Raw genomic sequence first — 19144 nt, 5'->3', positions numbered from 1 at the left:
GAGTGTGCTCTGGGCGTTCGTAAATTCAGAGCGTTGTCAGATTGTCCGTAAATTCTTATCATGTCAACATCATACTTTCAAAATCTTAGCTAGCAAGCTAAACAAGCAGTCATCATCATGAATCAAGTCGACAATCTACTGGCAAATCATTTTAAATCCTTGTCATATGAAGAGAAATTATAGATAAAACGTATCGTTGCTCATCGGCCATAAACATAAGTTGGAAATCGCAAATTCAACAATGAGTGGTTTGGAAGGAATCAGTGGCTAACTGCAAGCTTTGCAAAGCAATCACTAGCCTGCTATTCAGTGGAGTGGGTGTGTGGTCCAAGTCTGGGTTTAAGGGTCTCTTTTTCAAGTTTAAAAGGATAATCATCCAACATTGGCCATGCTGTCGATCCAACATGACTTCTGCCTCGTTCAAAACAACCGGAAACTCGGAACTGGGACATCTCAGACTTCAGTGAGTTCAAGATAACTGGGAACTCTGGAAAAAAATGAGCTATGACTGGGAAAATACGTTTTGAACGGTCATCCAACTTGGAATTCCAAATCGGGAACTCAGGCCTCTTTCTAGAGCTCCGACCTGAAGATCACTGACGTCATGAATTGACCTTGTTTTTTTCAAAGTTCCCAGTTGTCTTGAAAGCACCATAAATCCAGAGAATGCCAGACTTTGATGACAAAGTTTGATGACAGAATTTGTCCACGAAGGACCGCCGCACCACCTTCCTGATCACTCTGAGTTCCAATGTGGCAATTGTTTACTTGCCGAGGATTATAGGCTTGAGGTGGCTTCCTTGATCACGCAGGTCGCCAGCCTACGTAAGAAACTGGGGAAAACGCAGAGTGGAATGTTTACATTTTCTACGCCGGTGGCTGGACGGCGTTCGCGCTTGTTGGATACATCGCCGCCTTGTCGTTTGTCGTTATCAGACTGGCCGGTGTTTCCCGGAGCTCCACCATCTGATAGCGCCGTCGAAGGAGCACAGCATGAGGAGCAAGGCAATCAACAATGGTCGCATGTCACAAGCCGTGGAAGCCGAAGACAACGACCTCCTGCAAAGCAGTCTACACTCCCAATGAGAGGCCCGGAGCGGATACAAACAACGAATAGTTACGCCGTACTGGAGCCTGTCTGCGGCCTGTCTGCGGTCGCAGTGCCTACTATTACGATTTGGAAGTCGACTTCGGCAACCTTCCGTCCCTGCTCTGGATCGTGCGGGGCTTCTCCATCTGTCGGAGGCCTGCATCCTGTGAAGCGTGGGAGTGGGTGAATTTCCACGTCCTTCTCGCCAGCCGTGATTTTGGGCACCTCCATGGTAAGAAATGTGACCGTTCCTGGTGCAAAAACAATCTCCTAGCCCGGATCTCGAGTAAAATACATTACTAAGCTGCTCCCGAATGTACTATGTCAGGTCATGGAAATTGATTCTTTCGTAGTCCATGTGGGTTTTAATGACATTATGAAGGGCAGCTCTGAACAGTTGAAACTGGATTTTAAAGAGCTGATTGACTCTCTGCTAGACACTAATAAAACACCCATCATATCTGGCCCTGTGCCCTCTCTGAATCGTGGCATTTAACGCTTTAGCAGGATTCTTGCTCTTCACAACTGGCTACATGATTATTGCAGCTCAATGGGTGTAACATTTGTTGACAATTTTGATACCTTTTGGAAACAAAACACGTTTTATAAGGAGGATGGGATCCACCCAAATCGCTTTGGGTTCCTGGATCCTTTCACAGCATTATAAGGCTGCGTTGAGACAATGACTTAGCAATGGCCCAAGCCCAGCTCAGCTAATCCCTACCATTGTGACGCAGAGTTGTCAAAATGCTTCAGCAAATGTACATTACATCAGGGGCATCGGTAGTCACAATATAAGTAACCTAATTTATGTCCCTCTAACTGCCCTGAATGCCACCGCTGATCCTACAGCTATTGTGTGCAGTAATCATGTGCCTAAGAACCAGATTTATACTGTTAGCACTGAGCCGGTGTCCCCGAGGAGGCAGTCCACTGTGTGCAGCTCACTGTGCACTAACATAAAGAACATGAGCACATCTACTGCTGCTAAGCTTCCCAGTAAAGCAATAAAAACAAGTAAGCATCCCAGAAGAAAAGTGCTCAAAATAGCCCACGTTAACATTTGTAGCTTAAGAAACATGGTTCATGAAATCAATAATTTGCTAGTAACAGATGACATTCATATTCTGACTATCTCTGAAACTCACTTAGATAATACCTTTGATGATACAGTGGTAGCAATACAAGGTTATAATATTTACAGAAAATATAGAAATGCCAATGGTGGAGGTGTTGCTGTTTATATACAGAACCACATTCCTGTGAAGATTAGAGAGGATCTCATGTTAAATACTGTTGAAGTAATATGGCTACAGGTTCATCTGCCTCACCTAAAGCCAATTCTGGTGGGAAGCTGCTATAGATAATGTATGTGATATCAATAGAGAGGTATACTTTCTGGGTGATTTAAATATTGACTGGCTGTCATCAGGCTGCCCCCTCAAGAGAAAGCTTCAAACTGTAACCAGTGCCTGCAACCTGGTTCAGGTTATCAGTCAACCTACCAGGGTGGTTACAAACAGTACAGGAATTAAATCATCAACATGTATTGATCATATCTTTACTAATGCTGCAGATATTTGTTTGAAAGCAGTATCAAAATCCATTAGATGTAGTGATCACAATATAGTAGCCATATCTAGGAAAACCAAAGTTCCAAAGGCTGGGCCTAATATTGTGTATAAGAGGTCATACAATAAGTTTTGTAGTGGTTCCTATGTTGTTGATGTAAAGAATATATGTTGGTCTGTGGTGTGTAATGAGGAGCAAACAGACACTGCACTTGACACTTTTATGAAATTGCTTATTCCAGTTACTAATAAGCATGCACCCATTAAGAAAACTGTAAAAACTGTTAAATCCCCGTGGATTGACGAGGAATTGAACAATTGTATGGTTGAGAGGGATGAGGCAAAAGGAATGGCAAATAAGTCTGGTTGCACAACCGATTGGCAAACGTATTGCAAATTGAAAAATCATGTGACAAAACTGAATAAAAAGAAGAAGAAACAACACTCTGAAACAAGGATAAATGACAAAAAGAATGATAGTAAAAAGCTTTGGAGCACCATAAATGAAATTTTGGGAAAAAAGGCAAACTCAGCTCCATCATTCATTGAATCAGATGGCTCATTCATCACAAAACCAACTGATATTGCCAACTACTTTAATAATTGTTTAATTAGCAAGATTAGCAAACTTAGGCATGACATGCCAGTAACAATTGCTGACACTACACATCGAAGTATATCTGACCAAATTATGAAAGACAAGCATTGTAATTTTGAATTCCGTAAAGTGAGTGTGGAAGAGGTGAAAAAATTATTGTTGTCTATTAACAACGACTAGCCACCGGGTCTGACAACTTGGATGGAAAATTGCTGAGGATAATAGTGGACGATATTGCCACTCCTATTTGCCATATTTTCAATTTAAGCCTACTAGAATGTGTGTGCCCCCAGGCTTGGAGGGAAGCAAAAATCATTCCGCTACCTAAGAATAGTAAAGCCCCCTTTACTGGCTCAAATAGCCGACCAATTAGCCTGTTACCAACCCTTAGTAAACTATTGGGAAAAATGGTGTTTGACCAGATACAATGCTATTTTACAGTAAACAAATTGACAACAAACTTTCAGCATACTTATAGAAAAGGACATTCAACAAGCACAGCACTTACACAAATGACTGATGATTGGCTGAGAGAAAGTGATGATAAAAAGATTGTGGGGGTTGTTTTGTTAGACTTCAGTGCGGCTTTTGACATTTTTGATCATAGTCTGCAGCTGGAAAAACGTATGTGTTATGGCTTTACACCCCCTGCTATAATGTGGATAAATAGTTACTTGTCTAACAGAACACAGAGGGTGTTCTTTAATGGAAGACTCAAACATAATCCAGGTAGAATCAGGAATTCCCCTGGGCAGCTGTCTAGGCCCCTTGCTTTTTTCCATCTTTACTAACGACATGCCACTGGCTTTGAGTAAAGCCAGTGTGTCTATGTATGCGGATGACTCAACACTATACACGTCAGCTACTACAGCAACTGAAATAACTGCAACACTTAACAAAGAGCTGCAGTTAGTTTCAGAATGGGTGGCAAGGAATAAGTTAGCCCTGAATATTTCCAAAACTAAAAGCATTGTATTTGGGTCAAATCATTCACTAAACCCTAAACCTCAACTACATCTCGTAATGAATAATGTGGAAATTGAGCAAGTTGAGGTGACTAAATTGCTTGGAGTAACCCTGGATTGTAGACTGTCATGGTCAAAGCATATTGATACAACAGTAGCTAAGATGGGGAGAAGTATGTCCATAATTAAGCACTGCTCTGCCTTTTTAACAACACTATCAACAAGGCAGGTCCTACAGGCCCTAGTTTTGTTGCACCTAGACTGCTGTTCAGTAGTGTGGTCAGGTGCCACAAAGGGGGACTTGGGAAAATTGCAGTTGGCTCAGAACAGGGCAGCACGGCTGGCCCTTAAAAGTACACGGGGAGCTAACATTGATGACATGCATGTCAGTCTCTCCTGACTCAGAGTGGAAGAGAGACTGACTTCATCACTGCTTGTTTTTGTGAGAGGTGTCGACGAGCTGAATGTACCAAGCTGTCTGTTTGGAATAGCTGCCTTGGCAGCAGCTAATGTGGATCCTTAATAAATACAAAATACAAAATACAGCACAACAAGGTGAGTCCAAAAATGTATTGTATGCTGCTGCATAAATGATGTAATATGCCAGGGAGATATGTATACTGTAGCTAAGAAAGTAATACTAAGTGTATGTTGTGTAGTAAGCTGTTAGTAGCCCATGTGCCTCACCCTAATAATTTGGTCCCTTTTCCCCTCATAACTTAGCCTACTGTTCTGACTTGGTGGTGCACATGTAGCCTATAGCCTGTTCTAGAGAAACGTCATCATCGAATATTGTAAGTACTTTCATTGTCTGCTTATATGCCCCCTTTATTTATCCTACGGTTCTGACATGGTGTACAGGGAAAATACTGTAAGAACGGCCCATGTTCTGAATTCTGTCGCTGTACATTTCAAAAGTGCTGAACAAATAATTATATTGACTATGTCCGTCCTAGCTCGCTCATTAATGTCTTTATCAAAATTACGAATTGCCTCTTATCCGCTCGTCGTCCCCTTATGCCATAGTTTGTACATCTCAATTGTCAGTAGAAACCATATTTGTTTCAGCATGTCAGCCATATTAGCCATGTTTTTTTTTAAGGCAGTAAGTGAGGCTGAATGAACTGCTCCACTGATAGCCAGGTGTAGCAGTGGTAAGGTGTTGGGACTGCTGTTGGGACAGCTTTATGTGGGCCCTAACAGTTTGTGGGCACCGTTTGTCACCGTTATGGTGCAATTAATGTATTGTTTAGTGTTGTGTTGTGTAGTGGCTTTGCTGGCATGCATCTAAACGTTTATTTATTTCTTTGCCCCACCAAGATTTACATGCTAAAATCGCCACTGTCTATTTCTGAGTCTTTCCCTTTCAATCGCCATAGAAATGGCTCCTGTCAACGTAGATTGATCGCAAATATAGGCAATGAAAGCCAAAGATCTAGATGTGAAAATGACGAAGGTATCAAGTTCATTTAGATTGGTCCAACCAGCGGAAACACCTCCAAATGGGACCACCTCACAACGCCCAACATGTGAAGAGATACAACCATAGATAACGGGGCAGTCTAAACTATCAACGGTCGGTCACAAAATATATATATATATATATCAACGGTCACAGCAAATTAATGTTCTTATTTCATCAACACTGTCAAGTACAAGTATATTAAGGTTCTAATATTGTAGAGAACAATGTAATTATGAATTATATGTCATTTATAATGACAAAGGGCAAAGAAAACTACGTTTTGACATTCATTTCGTAGCACCCTCTTCTTGATTGCCCCGTTTTCTCTAACGTTACATTGTACAGCAGTGATTGAACGCCCTATTTACTAGGCTGGCAGCTAAGGTTAACTACATTCATTGCCAATGCACAATATTTGTTCAACAGTTGTGAAATTACTATTAGAACATCTATAAGAACAGCAGTTAAATTGTACACCACTTCACCCATGCTTAATAACATCAACAATGGGTTATCGTTTTGTAAACTAGCAAGCATACACTGACGTTTGCTTACATGCGTTGCTATGGTTACACAGTACCACAATCTACACAGTACCAAAAGCTGTCAGGAGCAGTCTGTCTCTCAAAATGGACCAAGAAGTAAATGTTCTAGCCTAATAATTTCAATACTTACATATGAAATGTCATCCCACATCCCAGGCTTGAATTGGTGCTGGCTGCATCCTTATTCCGCACATTGTAGCATTGTTGACAAGTTGGCTATTTTAATGTGGGTAGGCCTATTGTTATTCCCTGATTCACTCCCATTATTAATCAAAGCCCCGAAAGGAGGGTGGCTTAAAGGCTCTTATTGGCCAGGGTTTAGGGTTAGCGTCATTGCCCCGGCCCGCACGAGTGACCCTGCTGCCTTCACTGCACAGTACTTTCTGTCTGGCACGCTGCTGTGACACGACACAGGAAGCTCAAATTGTCAATATCCAATGATATACATAATTCTGAATATCCCGTCCCTCATTGGCTCTCCGCTGAGAACGAGAACGGGTGGCTGTCCGCAAGCCCGTGGTGCTGAAATCTCGGCTCGCTATGATAACAATGTAACGGCAATGAGACAATTCACTGTGGAACCCAATAAACACCACCAAAATGGACGATGATTTGTTCCAGTTAAGACAAGTCCCGTGAGTATTTAAAAAAAACTTCTTAATTTCTAATTTGATCGTAACTGGGACATTTTGCTAAACCGACCCTTCGCGCACAGCCTTTCTTTTGCACACATTTTCGTGATCGTTTGAATTGCAGCTGTTGGGTGACAATGATCTCTTGACATAACAATATGTGCAACATTGTATTCCTCTTTTGAGCTAGTCAAGAGTACTCTACGCAAATACAGTGTGGCATGTCGAGGAACTTGCCATGCGTTTTGTTTGAATGCAAAGCATCAATGACCGGTAAACAGTAATCCTGACCCAACTGCTCATATGGGTGCTACAACAATGTCGGCTAGTATTTGTATAAATTGTTTCCTTTTATCTCAAGGTCTTTTTACTGGTAGTGACAGTGTGTATATTTCACAGGGGGTTCATTCACATCATTGCCTGCTGTATATGAAGCTACTACTGTGCCAACATCATTCGTCATGCCTTTATTTTGATCATGCATAAGTTGCACCAGTTTGTTAGAATGGGTTGGTTAACATCTAACATGTTACACAACATAGCCTATTTTCATTTTATCCCTAATATTTTTGCTCGCAATGGCCACACATTTAGCCTAACAATTACTGTAGGTATACTGTAGGTAACAGATGTGTATGGCAGCCTATTACTCATTATTAGTAGCAACAAATATGACCGTGATTTAGAATGGTTTTAGAATATCCATACTACAATTGTATCTATTGCGTTACACATTATTTAGTAGCAACAAATATGACCATGATTTAGAATGGTTTTAGAATATCCATACTACAATTGTATCTATTGCGTTCAGTTCTGTTTATTGGCAGAAAGATAGACACACTTTTCACTGAAGCTGGTCGACCAGAGTTATCCACTCCTGGCTATCACCATCAACTTCCAACTATGTTCCTATTGAGACTCTCCTTTTTTATGTGTAATAATAAAAAGGCATAACATTCTCTTTACAATTGTTCCTATGCTAGTAAAGCAGTGACTTGGCATTAGGCTCAGTTACTACATAAAAAACAGAGAACTGAAATTGTGCAATGTGACCGTGGCAGCAAACTGTCTTTCTCCCCAGTGTGAACCCCAAAATAATATTTCCGAACAGGATACATAGATCTTATGCTATTACTTGTGAGGAGATGATGGTTGAGGCAATTAGGCCACATTGCAACTTTCTTGCAGAAAGTGTAAAGCCACCAACACAAAGGTTTACAGAATCTGTCCATTGTGCAATGACCTTCTCCAAGTCTATATGGGATACATGTGGGATTGTTCTGTACAGAACTGAAAGAAACTGAACCACAGTAAACAAGGCATGTTGATTTCTAGGCTCCTCACTGGGCGATCAGCTGCATTTCTTCTGCCCTTGGCAAATCTGTGTAGTAATTAGAGTGATTAAGACATCACTGGGCTGCCTCCAAGTTCCTTTTACAGTGTTCCACCCTCTATCAGCAATCTGTTATCTTACAAAATGTGGAGTTTATAAGCTCCATGTACAGATAACATACGGGTGTTTTAGGTATTGTCTCAATTTGAGAATTACTATTTTTCCTCCATTCCATATCAAATCTATTTGTTGTCTACACACAATGATTAGGTGTCACACAAGTTTGTCAGTTGTGAACAGCAGTGCATAACCTCCCTCTGTTTGCCTGACAGGAACATCTCATATCACCTAGGCAACAGCCTCTCATTCTCAGCTTCATTCAGCTGTGTTGGCACAAACTTCTTCTTTACAGTAGGCTGTCAAACTGATCCAAGATGATCTTCCTGGTTTTCTCTATTGCAGCGTGGTCAAGTTCCGTCGCACGGGTGAGAGCACACGCTCTGAGGATGACGGAGGGGAGAGAGAGCAGGAGGTCCAGATCGATGGGAGGCAGGCTTACATGGAGTCTGTGGTACTTCAGGATGGCGCACTAGTACCCCGGGAGTTTGCCAATCCAACTGATGGTATGACTGGGTCCCTCCTTAGCCACCACTCTGACATTACCATCCAAACTCATATTAACTCCCATATGCATGGAACCGCCTTCCCCCTCTCTCCTTCCACTTACCCCCCCTGGGGACCACTGGGCTCTTATAATGGCTTTTCTCTTTAATGAGATTGACTACTGTTACTCATTGTGTACACATTTATGATAGTAACTTGCAATCCATACTTGTTATTTGATTTCCTACTTGAGTTGGTATAGAATTTATTGTTAATTGGTTACACCTCATATTCTCCCCAGACACTTTCATGGTGGAGGATGCTGTGGAGGCCATTGGTTTTGGGAAGTTCCAGTGGAAACTCTCCATCCTCACTGGTCTGTCCTGGGTGAGCAGCCACGCTTAAGGCAGTCCGAGAGAAAAACGTAACAGTTTCATAACATGTTGTGTATGTGCTCTATTTCAAACCTGTACATGTGGATATAATGTATATGAGCACAATTCACTGTGTCTTCATTGTTTCCTTTCCCAACGGTCCTTATGGCCTTGTTTGTTCAGATGGCTGATGCTATGGAGATGATGATTCTAAGCATACTGGCACCACAGCTGCACTGTGAATGGAGGCTTCCAAGCCTGTGGGTGGCGCTACTCACCTCGGTAATGCCGGACTTATTCTTACATTGATTACCAGTAATACTAAATGATAACTGGATTGGTGGGCTAACGGTAGTTAAAATCTAATGAAATGTTTTCGTCACATACACAGTTTACAACAGGTATTAAAGGTGCAGTGAAATGCTTATGTGCTAGCTCCCTCAACAATGCAGTACATGAATCAATAATAGCAGTGAGTTGTTGAGAAGTTGGTGATGATTGTATGGACTAGTAGTGATGAGTGTAATAGCAGTAGCTGTTGATGTTAATGCAGTCTTACAGTGTCACTTGTCACTTTTCATTACTAACAAGGCCTCTACATATAGTGATATCCATTTCCTCTGTTTCTTCAACTCCAGGCGGTGTTCATTGGAATGATGATCAGCTCTTCCATTTGGGGGAACATATCCGATAAGTATGGCAGAAAAACAGTGAGTTCAACGACTGGGTTTATTATGGGAGAGGTTAGAAACTTTCACAACAGGACAGACACAGCTATATCGATTTCTAACTGGCATTTCACAGCAGTTGGGTCATTCCACCAATTCGGTGCCTTTTTAGAAGTGTAACTTAGTCCCAAAAAAACATTTGATTTCACCTAATTTTAACATTCTGTCATAAAAAGCACCCATCTCAAGTGGTTAAATAAAAAAAGAACTATAGTAAGTTTCAAGTTTTAATGTCACATGCACAAGTACAGTGAAATGCCTTTTTTGCTAACTCTAACCCAAACAATGCAGTATTCAATAACAGTGTAATACAAAAAATAACAAGGTACAACAAAAACACACAAGATATAAAAATAAGAAATAAGAAGAACACGATAAAATAGAATGCATTTGGAAAGTATTCAGATCCCTTGACTTTTTCCAAATTTTGTTACGTTACAGCCTTATTCTAAAATTGATTAAATCGTTTTTTCCCCCTCATCAATCTACACACAATACCGCATAATGACGAAGCAAAAACAGGTTTTTATAATTTTTTGCAAATGTATAAAAAAATAACCCCGGAAATATCACATTTACATAAGTATTAAGACCCTTTACTCAGTACTTTGTTAAAGCACCTTTGGCAGCGATTACAGCCTCAAGTCTTCTTGGATATGACGCTACAAGCTTGGCACACCTGTATTTGGCAAGTTTCTCCCATTCTTCTCTGCAGATCCTCTCAAGCTCTGTTAGGTTGGATGGGGAGCGTCGCAGCACAGCTATTTTCAGGTCTCTCCAGAGATGTTCGATCAGGTTCAAGGACATTCAGAGACTTGTCCCGAAGCAACTCCTGCGTTGTCTTGGCTGTGTGCTTAGGGTCGTTGTCCTGTTGAAAGGTGAACCTTCGCCCCAGTCTGAGGTCCTGAGCGCTTTGGAGCAGGTTTTCATAAAGGATCTCTCTGTACTTTGCTCCGTTCATCTTTCCCTCGATCCTGACTAGTCTCCCAGTCCCTGCCGCTGCAAAACATCCCCACAGCATGATGCTGCCCCCACCATGCTTCACTGTAGGAATGGTGCCAGGTTTCCTCCAGACGTGATGCTTGGCCAAAGAGTTTTATCAGACAAGAGAATCTTGTTTCTCATGGTCTGAGAGTCCTTTAGGTGCATTTTGGCAAAGTCCAAGCGGGCTGTCATGTGCCTTTTACTGAGGAGTGGCTTTCGTCTGGCCACTCTACCATAAAGGCCTGATTGGTGGAGTGCTGCGAAGATGGTTGTCTCTCAGAACTCTGGAGCTCTGTCAGAGTAACCATCAGGTTCTTGGTCACCTTCCTGACCAAGGCCCTTCTCCCCCGATTGCTCAGTTTGGCTGGGTGGCCAGCTCTAGGAAGAGTCTTGGTGGTTCCAAACTTCTTCCATTTAAGAATGATGGAGGCCACTGTGTTCTTGGGAATCTTCAACGCTGCAGACATTTTTTGGTACCCTTCCCCAGATTTGTGCCTCGACACAATCCTGTCTCGGAGCTCTACAGACAATTCCTTCGACCTCATGGCTTGGTTTTTGCTCTGACATGCACCTTCAAATCATGTCCAATCAATTGAATTTACCACAGGTGGACTCCAATCAAGTTTTAGAAACATCTCAAGGATGATCAATGGAAACAGGATGCACCTGAGCTCAATTTCGAGTCTCATAGCAAAGGGTCTGAATACTTTCTTTTTTTGTATTTTTTTCTATAAATGTGCATAAATGTCTAAAAGACTGTTTTCACTTTGTCATTATGGGGTATTGTGTGTAGATTGATGAGGGGAAAAGTTAATATAATCCATTTTAGAATAAGGCTGTAACGTAACAAAATGTGGAAAAAGTTAAGGGGTCTGAATACTTTCCAAATGCACTGTAAGTAAGCATACTATATACAGGGTCAGTTCCAGTGCCATATTTACAATGTGCAGGGATACTGGATCGATAGAGGTAGATATGTATAGGGGTAAGGTGACTAGGTATCAGGATATATAATAAACAGAGTAGCAGCAGTGTATATGATGATTGTATGTGTAGAGTCAGTATAATATGTGCATATTATGTGTGAGCAAATCATGGAGTGAGTGTTTTTATTTGTGTTGGAGTATCGGTGTGCGTAAGTGTGTAGGGCCCTCTGAGTGTGCATAGAGACAGTGTAAAAATAAGAATAAAATACAAAGGTCAACTCAGATAGTCCGTGTAGCCATTTTGTTAGCTATTTAGTTAGCTATTTAGCAGTCTTATGGCATAGGGATAGAAGTGCCTATTAAGTTCCAAATAAAGTAACATGGTTGACCGTAACAGGGTTGACGATTTAATCTTAAATCAGCCATAAATCCCCTTGTGACAGGTGGAATGGAAGCTTGTTGTGTGGAACAGGGAGTGGCAATTCAATGCAAGCGTCACAAAAAAAAAAAAAAATCAAACAAAATGACAAACCTGTCTATCTATGCGTAACAGGGTTGACATGTTCTGCTCGACCCGCTCAGTTTTCCACCACAAAACACTAGCAAATGGCCAAAAAGAGTAGATCCAGCTCACCTGCTTTTACACATGATTTGGCTATTAGATGTTCAATGTTTCTTTTGAAAAAATATGAAAAAGGAATAGTTTCACCATATTAAAACGAGAGTTCTGTTCACATAACAGGGTTGACCTTAAAATGAGGGACAGACTTAAATGAATCACTAATCACATGAAATAAATAATAATCTTCAGAAATGACTTTGTCAGAGCAACAAAATAACTAGGACTTTACAATGATGGTGAGAACTTGGAGAAATGTTGTGGCTACGTGGATTAAAATCTTCCTAGAAGTCACAGAGGGTGCACAGGGGGAAATACTGAATTTTGGGACTTCAGCAAGTCTTTATTTAAATAAAAAATCAGATTGATTGAATTCTCCATGTGGTCTAAATTAAAGGACGCTTCATTTAATATAGGCTTTTAAAATTCAATATTGGTGCACAATTTCTGCTTAAAATCTCAAAGGGATGCAAAAGACAGTCATTTCGTGGAACGACACAGTTATGTGCTTTGACAGGCTTTCATGAGACATCAGTTTTATATCAACGTCTTGGGAAGAGATGGGGAATGGGGAGATCCAGAACATGTGATGTGTGGTAGAGATAGTTAGGGTATTTTGCTGTCAGTGTCAGAGCTCACGGTTGTGGATGTGGGTGTGTGTGTGTACACAGGGTCTAAAGATGAGTGTGGCGTGGACCATGTTCTACGGTGTACTGAGCGCCTTTGCCCCCGTCTACGGCTGGATCCTCTTCCTCCGCGCCCTGGTGGGCTTCGGCATCGGAGGAGCCCCACAGTCGTATGTATACCTTCTCCCTTCCTGTTGGCATTATAACAATAGCTACAGTATACTGTAGTAGGTCATAGTAAAGGATTGGGTTATGTAATCTACCCAGTTATAAGTAGGCTACATATTTGACTTTATATTAATGACACACAATAATAGTTCATAGAAGTAGAATAATAGTGACATGTACTTCTCCCTTCAGGGTGACACTGTATGCAGAGTTTCTCCCCATGAGGTCCAGAGCCACCTGCATCTTGCTGATAGAGGTATGGCTTACCCTTTACTATCACTTAACAAGAGTTACACCCTAGTCTGTGGCCTGTCCAACTCAACTCCTCTCTCCTGCACTTCTATCTCTCAGTCCAACTTTGCAGTTGTCTTGTGAGGTCCACTTTTAACTCTGTCAAGTCCGTCATTGATTTGAGACATTAGCAGGTCTATGCGGTGCAAATTGATCCACTTGTTTGTGAGTGATCCTCTTGATGCCAGGTTTGTGGCCCCTCAGGAGCAGGATAGATCTCCACTCTGACCTGGATCAATTAAGCTGCTTCAATGTGCCAGGGAACTCATCATGCCAACCATCTCCTGTACCTATTGCTGTGCCCCTGCAGATATTCTGGGCACTGGGCACTGTGTTTGAGGTGCTGCTGGCCATCCTGGTGATGCCCACTTTGGGCTGGCGATGGCTGCTCGGCCTCTCCACCGTTCCACTCTTCATCTTCGCTATCCTCTCTTTTGTGAGTATGCAGTGGTGTAAAGTACTTAAGTAAAAATACTTTAACGTACTACTTAAGTAGTTTTTTTGGGTATCTGTACTTTACTTTACTATTTCTGACAACTTTTACTTTTACTTCGCTACATTCTTAAAGAAGTACAAACCCAAAAGTACTCGTTATATTTTGAATGCTTAGCAGGACTGGAAAATGGTCCAATTCACGTACTTATCAAGAGAACATCCCTGGTCATCCTACTGCCTTTGATCTGGCGGACTCACACATGCTTCGTTTGTAAATTATGTCCGAGTGTTGGAGTGTACCCCTGGCTACATGTAAATGAAAAAAACATGAACATTGTGCTGTCTGGTTTGCTTAATATGAATTTATTTATACAATTTATAATTTTAAGTATATTTTTGCAATGACATATATTTAAAACCAACTACTTTTACTTTTACTCAAGTAGTATTTTACTGGGTTACTTTCACTTTTACTTGAGTCATTTTCTACTAAGGTATCTTTACTTTTACTCAAGTATGAAATTCCACCACTAATATGAAAGTAACAGCTACTACCAATTCACTAGAATAAAATGGTACACTATTAAACGACTGACCCTTTGGTTTTGGAAACAGTGGCTGCCAGAGAGTGCGCGCTATGACGTGTTGACAGGGAACCAGGAGAAAGCTCTGACTACCCTGAAGCGAATCGCCAAGGAGAACGGAGTCCCCATGCCCCTGGGAAAACTAATTGCTGCCAGACAGGTACAGCCCAGCACATACAGATATTGTATGGAATACGTACAGGGCATACTAAAAAGCCATAGTTTGCCTTGTTTCAGTTGTTTATCTGTCATGTCGTGTTTCTTGACTGTTTGTCAATTAGGAGGACCGTGGGAAGATCCAGGATCTTTTCTCACCGCATTTTCGCTGGACCACAATTCTGCTGTGGTTTATTTGGTAAATAACTTAAACCCTTTTAACAAAGAAAAACTTTACATTTCCTCATTTCTAGATACAGGTAATAAAAAATAAGTTGATCACTGATGACTAATTCAACTCTTACATCTCTAAAACTTAACCAGTACTGCTCTGTTACATACTTTGATTGAACATCTTCATAAGAGTTGCATCTTTAATTAACCCAGTTTTCCTTATTGGAATCCTTAGATTGACTGAGGACTGTGTTTTATCTGTCTCAGGTTCTCTAATGCATTCGCCTACTATGGCCTGGTCCTACTCACCACTGAGCTCTTCCAGGAGGGGGGCGCCTGTGGGGGTGAGTTACTGCTCCTTTTCCTCTGACATCATCAGTAACACTCACGCAAACACTCTTAAGGACAGCATTAACCTGCTGAGCCCAAACCATCTTTTAAAAACAAAAAATTGATATTTGTGTAATGCTTTAACCAAGAATAACTCCAATTGACCTCAGGTTACATTAGCCTTTAAGTCTCAAGGCCATTTCAGGACCTTGTGATTTTGGAGGGCTGCAGTGAGCACTGGTAAGTGTGCATCACGTGTTTCTTGTGTTATGTCTCCCTCTAGAGTCAAAAGGTAGTAAGAGGGAGCCCCGGTGTAGCCTGGAGTGTAAATACCTGACCTCAGACGACTACAAGGATCTGCTGTGGACCACCCTGTCTGAATTCCCAGGTATACTTCTTTGACCTACTGCTTTCAACTAATAGTCATAATATTGCTAAACACAGTTGCTGTATTGCAGGGTACTGTGAAATAAAGTAGATTGTAAATTGTTCTGATTGATTAGACAGACTAGTAGAATATCTGAATAGATTGGTTGATGTATTAATGTTGGGCAGGTCTGCTGGTGACTCTGTGGGCCATCGATCGGCTGGGACGGAGGAAGACTATGGCACTGTGCTTCTTTGTCTTCTCTCTCTGCCTTGTGCCACTCTACGCTTGTGTAGGGAGGTAAGACCATCCATTACAAAATTACAAAGTATTACTTTTAGGATTCGTAATGCACTACTCTATGACAAACATCACACTGTGGTGGATCCACAACTGACAACACAATAACAGTGTTGTTGTTGTTGTTATTAACATTGTTGTTGTTGTCTGTGCTTCAGGACCTGGCTGACAGTATTGATATTCATCGCCAGGGCCTTCATCGCAGGAGGTTTCCAGGCTGCTTATGTCTACACCCCTGAGGTGAGGTCATAGGCCATGGAACCCCATGTACCCCATGGCTACATTATCGACTCAATAGAATGCCAGCACTTACTCTAAAAACAAAGCTGAAGTTACTCTGCCTTGATCACAGGTAGATGGATGTGGTAAAAGACTTCTTTCATATCGAACCAGATCAAACACTCTGTAGTTCTGCCTCTTCCTCTGTTATTGTATAACTATGTACTGAAGTAATTTATGGCTTAAAGATTATACTAAATCGCAGACGTTCGGTTTCTTTTCAGTTTTATTTCTTTGATAGATTTGTGACTAAACAAAGGGATAGTTATTTGGTTCATACTCTTCTTCCCCATTGGTTTTTAATAAGTATTACAGTGTCAATATGGTACAAAGTAAATGAAACTGTAAATAAAAATTATGCGTAACATGGACAGTCCCTTTTGCGTAAACGACATGAAGTGTCTGTCCTGAATGTTAATAAATGATGTATTCCCATGGTGTTCTCCTGACTCCTCAGGTATATCCAACAGCAACCAGAGCATTAGGTCTGGGCACTAGTAGTGGAATGGCCAGAGTGGGAGCCCTCATCACACCCTTTGTTGCACAGGTAAAATGGATAAAAAAGTTTAACACAACCAATATATAAAGAATATTTCCTTTGTACATAATGTGTACTGAAAGACATTCACGCCATCACAGAGATAATTATCCTACCCAGGCTGGTGATACTGTTTTCATTCCTCCCCCCTGTCCCACTGTCCTGCAGGTGATGTTGGAGTCTTCTTTGTACCTGACTCTGTCAGTGTACAGCATCTGCTGCCTGCTGGCTGCCATCGCCTCCTGTGCTCTGCCCATTGAAACCACTGGCCGGGGCCTCCAGGAGTCCAGCCACCGCGAGTGGGGCCAGGAGATGATGGGCCGGGCCCCTGCCAACAGCTCTGGGGGCATCCCACACTCCGACTCTGGGTCCCAGGAGGACTGAGCACAGGCAAGGGGGTGGTGGAGGAGGGATGCTGGAGTGGAAGAGAGAGTCAATGAAGGAGAGGGAAGCTAGGCAAACAGCCCTTGTCCATTCTCAACTCAAATGTGTCATAACTGGTTTGTATATAGGCACCACAGTGGCTTGAGAGAGAGCCTGCAAGCAAAATGTTATTCAAAAACATTTCTCTTTGATTTTAATTTTCAACCACTACCGCTGTCATGACTTTTGCCAATGTAGGACAAACACACTCTGAGTGAGACAGAGCTCAATCGATTATTCAGAGTATACACTGAGTGGTAGCAGGGAGAGAAACATAATTATATCTCACTATTAGAATTTCATATTGTGAGGGAGAAGAACAGCGAGATTGATAGTAACAGTGAGAGTGATAGAGAAAGACAGTGATAGAGGACATTGCTTTTTTGCAGTGTTTCTATTAAGAGAGCCTTAAAACAATGGTCCTACTCAGGTCCTACTACTCAGTTTTGGATAAGGGACACATTGAGGACGTTTGATAGAGATGTGATTGCAAGGGCCCCAAAAAGTCCATTATCTTTTGCAAAGCTATAATGAAAACAATGATTGCTATCTAATGATACAATAATTACCCACTCAACATAATCAAATCTGTACATCTGGGGTTGTCTGCAGATTCCTATCACCACGTTAACCATCCGCCACTGTAATCACCATGCTGTCAACAGACATTATGTTCTTCATAGAGGTGTGGGGTCACAAATCTCAGTTACACTTCAGTTTAGACACTTATATACTGAACAAAAATATAAACGCAACATGTAAAGGGTTGGTCCCATGTTTCATGAGCTGAAATAAAAGATCCCAGAAATGTTCCATACGCACAAAAAGCTTATTTCTCTCAACTGTTGTGCACAAATTTGTTTACATCCCTGTTAGTGAGCATTTCTCCTTTGCCAAGATAATCCATCCACCTGACAGGTGTGGCATATCAAGAAGCTGATTAAACCACATGATCATTACACAGGTGCACCTTGTGCTGGAGACAATAAAAGGCCTCTCTAAAATGTGCAGTTTTGTCACACAACACAATGCCACAGATGTCTCAAGTTTTGAGGGAGCGTGCAATTGGCATGCTGACTGCAAGAATGTCCACCAGAGGTGTCTCGGGGAAGCTCATCTGCGTGCTCGTCGTCCTTACCAGGGACTTGACCTGACTGCAGTTTGGCATCGTAACCGACTTCAGTGGGCAAATGTTCACCTTCGATGGCCACTGGCACGCTAGATAAGTGTGCTCTTCACAGATGAATCCTGGTTTCAACTGTACCGGGCTGATGGCAGACAGCGTGTATGGCGTTGTGTGGGCGAGCGGTTTGCTGATATCAACATTGTGAACAGAGTGCCCCATGGTGGCGGTGGGGTTATAGTATGGGCAGGCATAAGCTACGGACATTGAACACAATTGCATTTTATCAATGGCAATTTGAATGCACAGAGATAGCGTGACGAGATCCTGAGGCCCATTGTCGTGCCATTCATCCGCCGCCATCACCTCATGTTTCGGCATGATAATGCATGGCCCCATGTCGCAAGGATCTGTACACAATTCCTGGAAGCTTAAAATGTCCCAGTTATTCCATGGCCTGCATACTCACCAGATATGTCACCCATTTAGCATGTTTGGGATGCTCTGGATCGACATGTACGACAGCATGTTCCAGTTCCCGTCAATATCCAGCAACTTCGCACAGCCATTGAAGAGCAGTGGGACAACATTCCACAGGCCACAATCAACAGCCTAATCAACTCTATGCGAAGGAAATATGTCACACTGCATGAGGCAAATGTTGGTCACACCAGATACTGACTGGTTTTCTGATCCACGCCCCTACTTTGTTTTTAAGGTAACTGTGACCAACAAATACATATCTGTATTCCCAGTCATGTGAAATCCATAGATTAGGGCCTAATGAATTTATTTCAATTGACTGATTTCCTTATATGAATTGTAACTCAGTAAAACCTTTGAAATCGTTGCATGTTGCGTTTATATTTTTGTTCAGTGTAAATGAGGCAATCAAAATAATTATGTAAAGTCTC

The 19144-nt window shown here is 41.8% G+C and overlaps 1 protein-coding gene across 1 annotated transcript; it reads left to right on the top strand.

Moving 5' to 3' along the window:
* Positions 1-6834: 6834 nt before the first annotated feature.
* Positions 6835-17068, top strand: LOC311140954 (synaptic vesicle 2-related protein-like; the record flags this gene model as incomplete). The annotated part of the gene is made up of 16 exons (XM_084176213.1): positions 6835-6869; positions 8665-8825; positions 9107-9192; positions 9363-9461; positions 9818-9889; positions 13108-13232; positions 13423-13486; positions 13832-13957; positions 14572-14700; positions 14822-14895; positions 15138-15214; positions 15484-15588; positions 15756-15867; positions 16026-16107; positions 16604-16693; positions 16853-17068. The coding sequence occupies 16 exons, from the start codon at positions 6835-6837 to the stop codon at positions 17066-17068; spliced, it is 1653 nt and encodes a 550-aa protein (XP_084032339.1).
* Between the last annotated feature and the right edge of the window lie 2076 nt (positions 17069-19144).

Source organism: Coregonus lavaretus (assembly GCF_964263955.1).
Source record: "Coregonus lavaretus genome assembly, chromosome: 14".
Taxonomy (NCBI): Eukaryota; Metazoa; Chordata; class Actinopteri; order Salmoniformes; family Salmonidae; genus Coregonus; species Coregonus lavaretus.
Note: the sequence above shows the minus strand (reverse complement) of the source record. Positions and strands in the feature narration are given on the sequence as shown.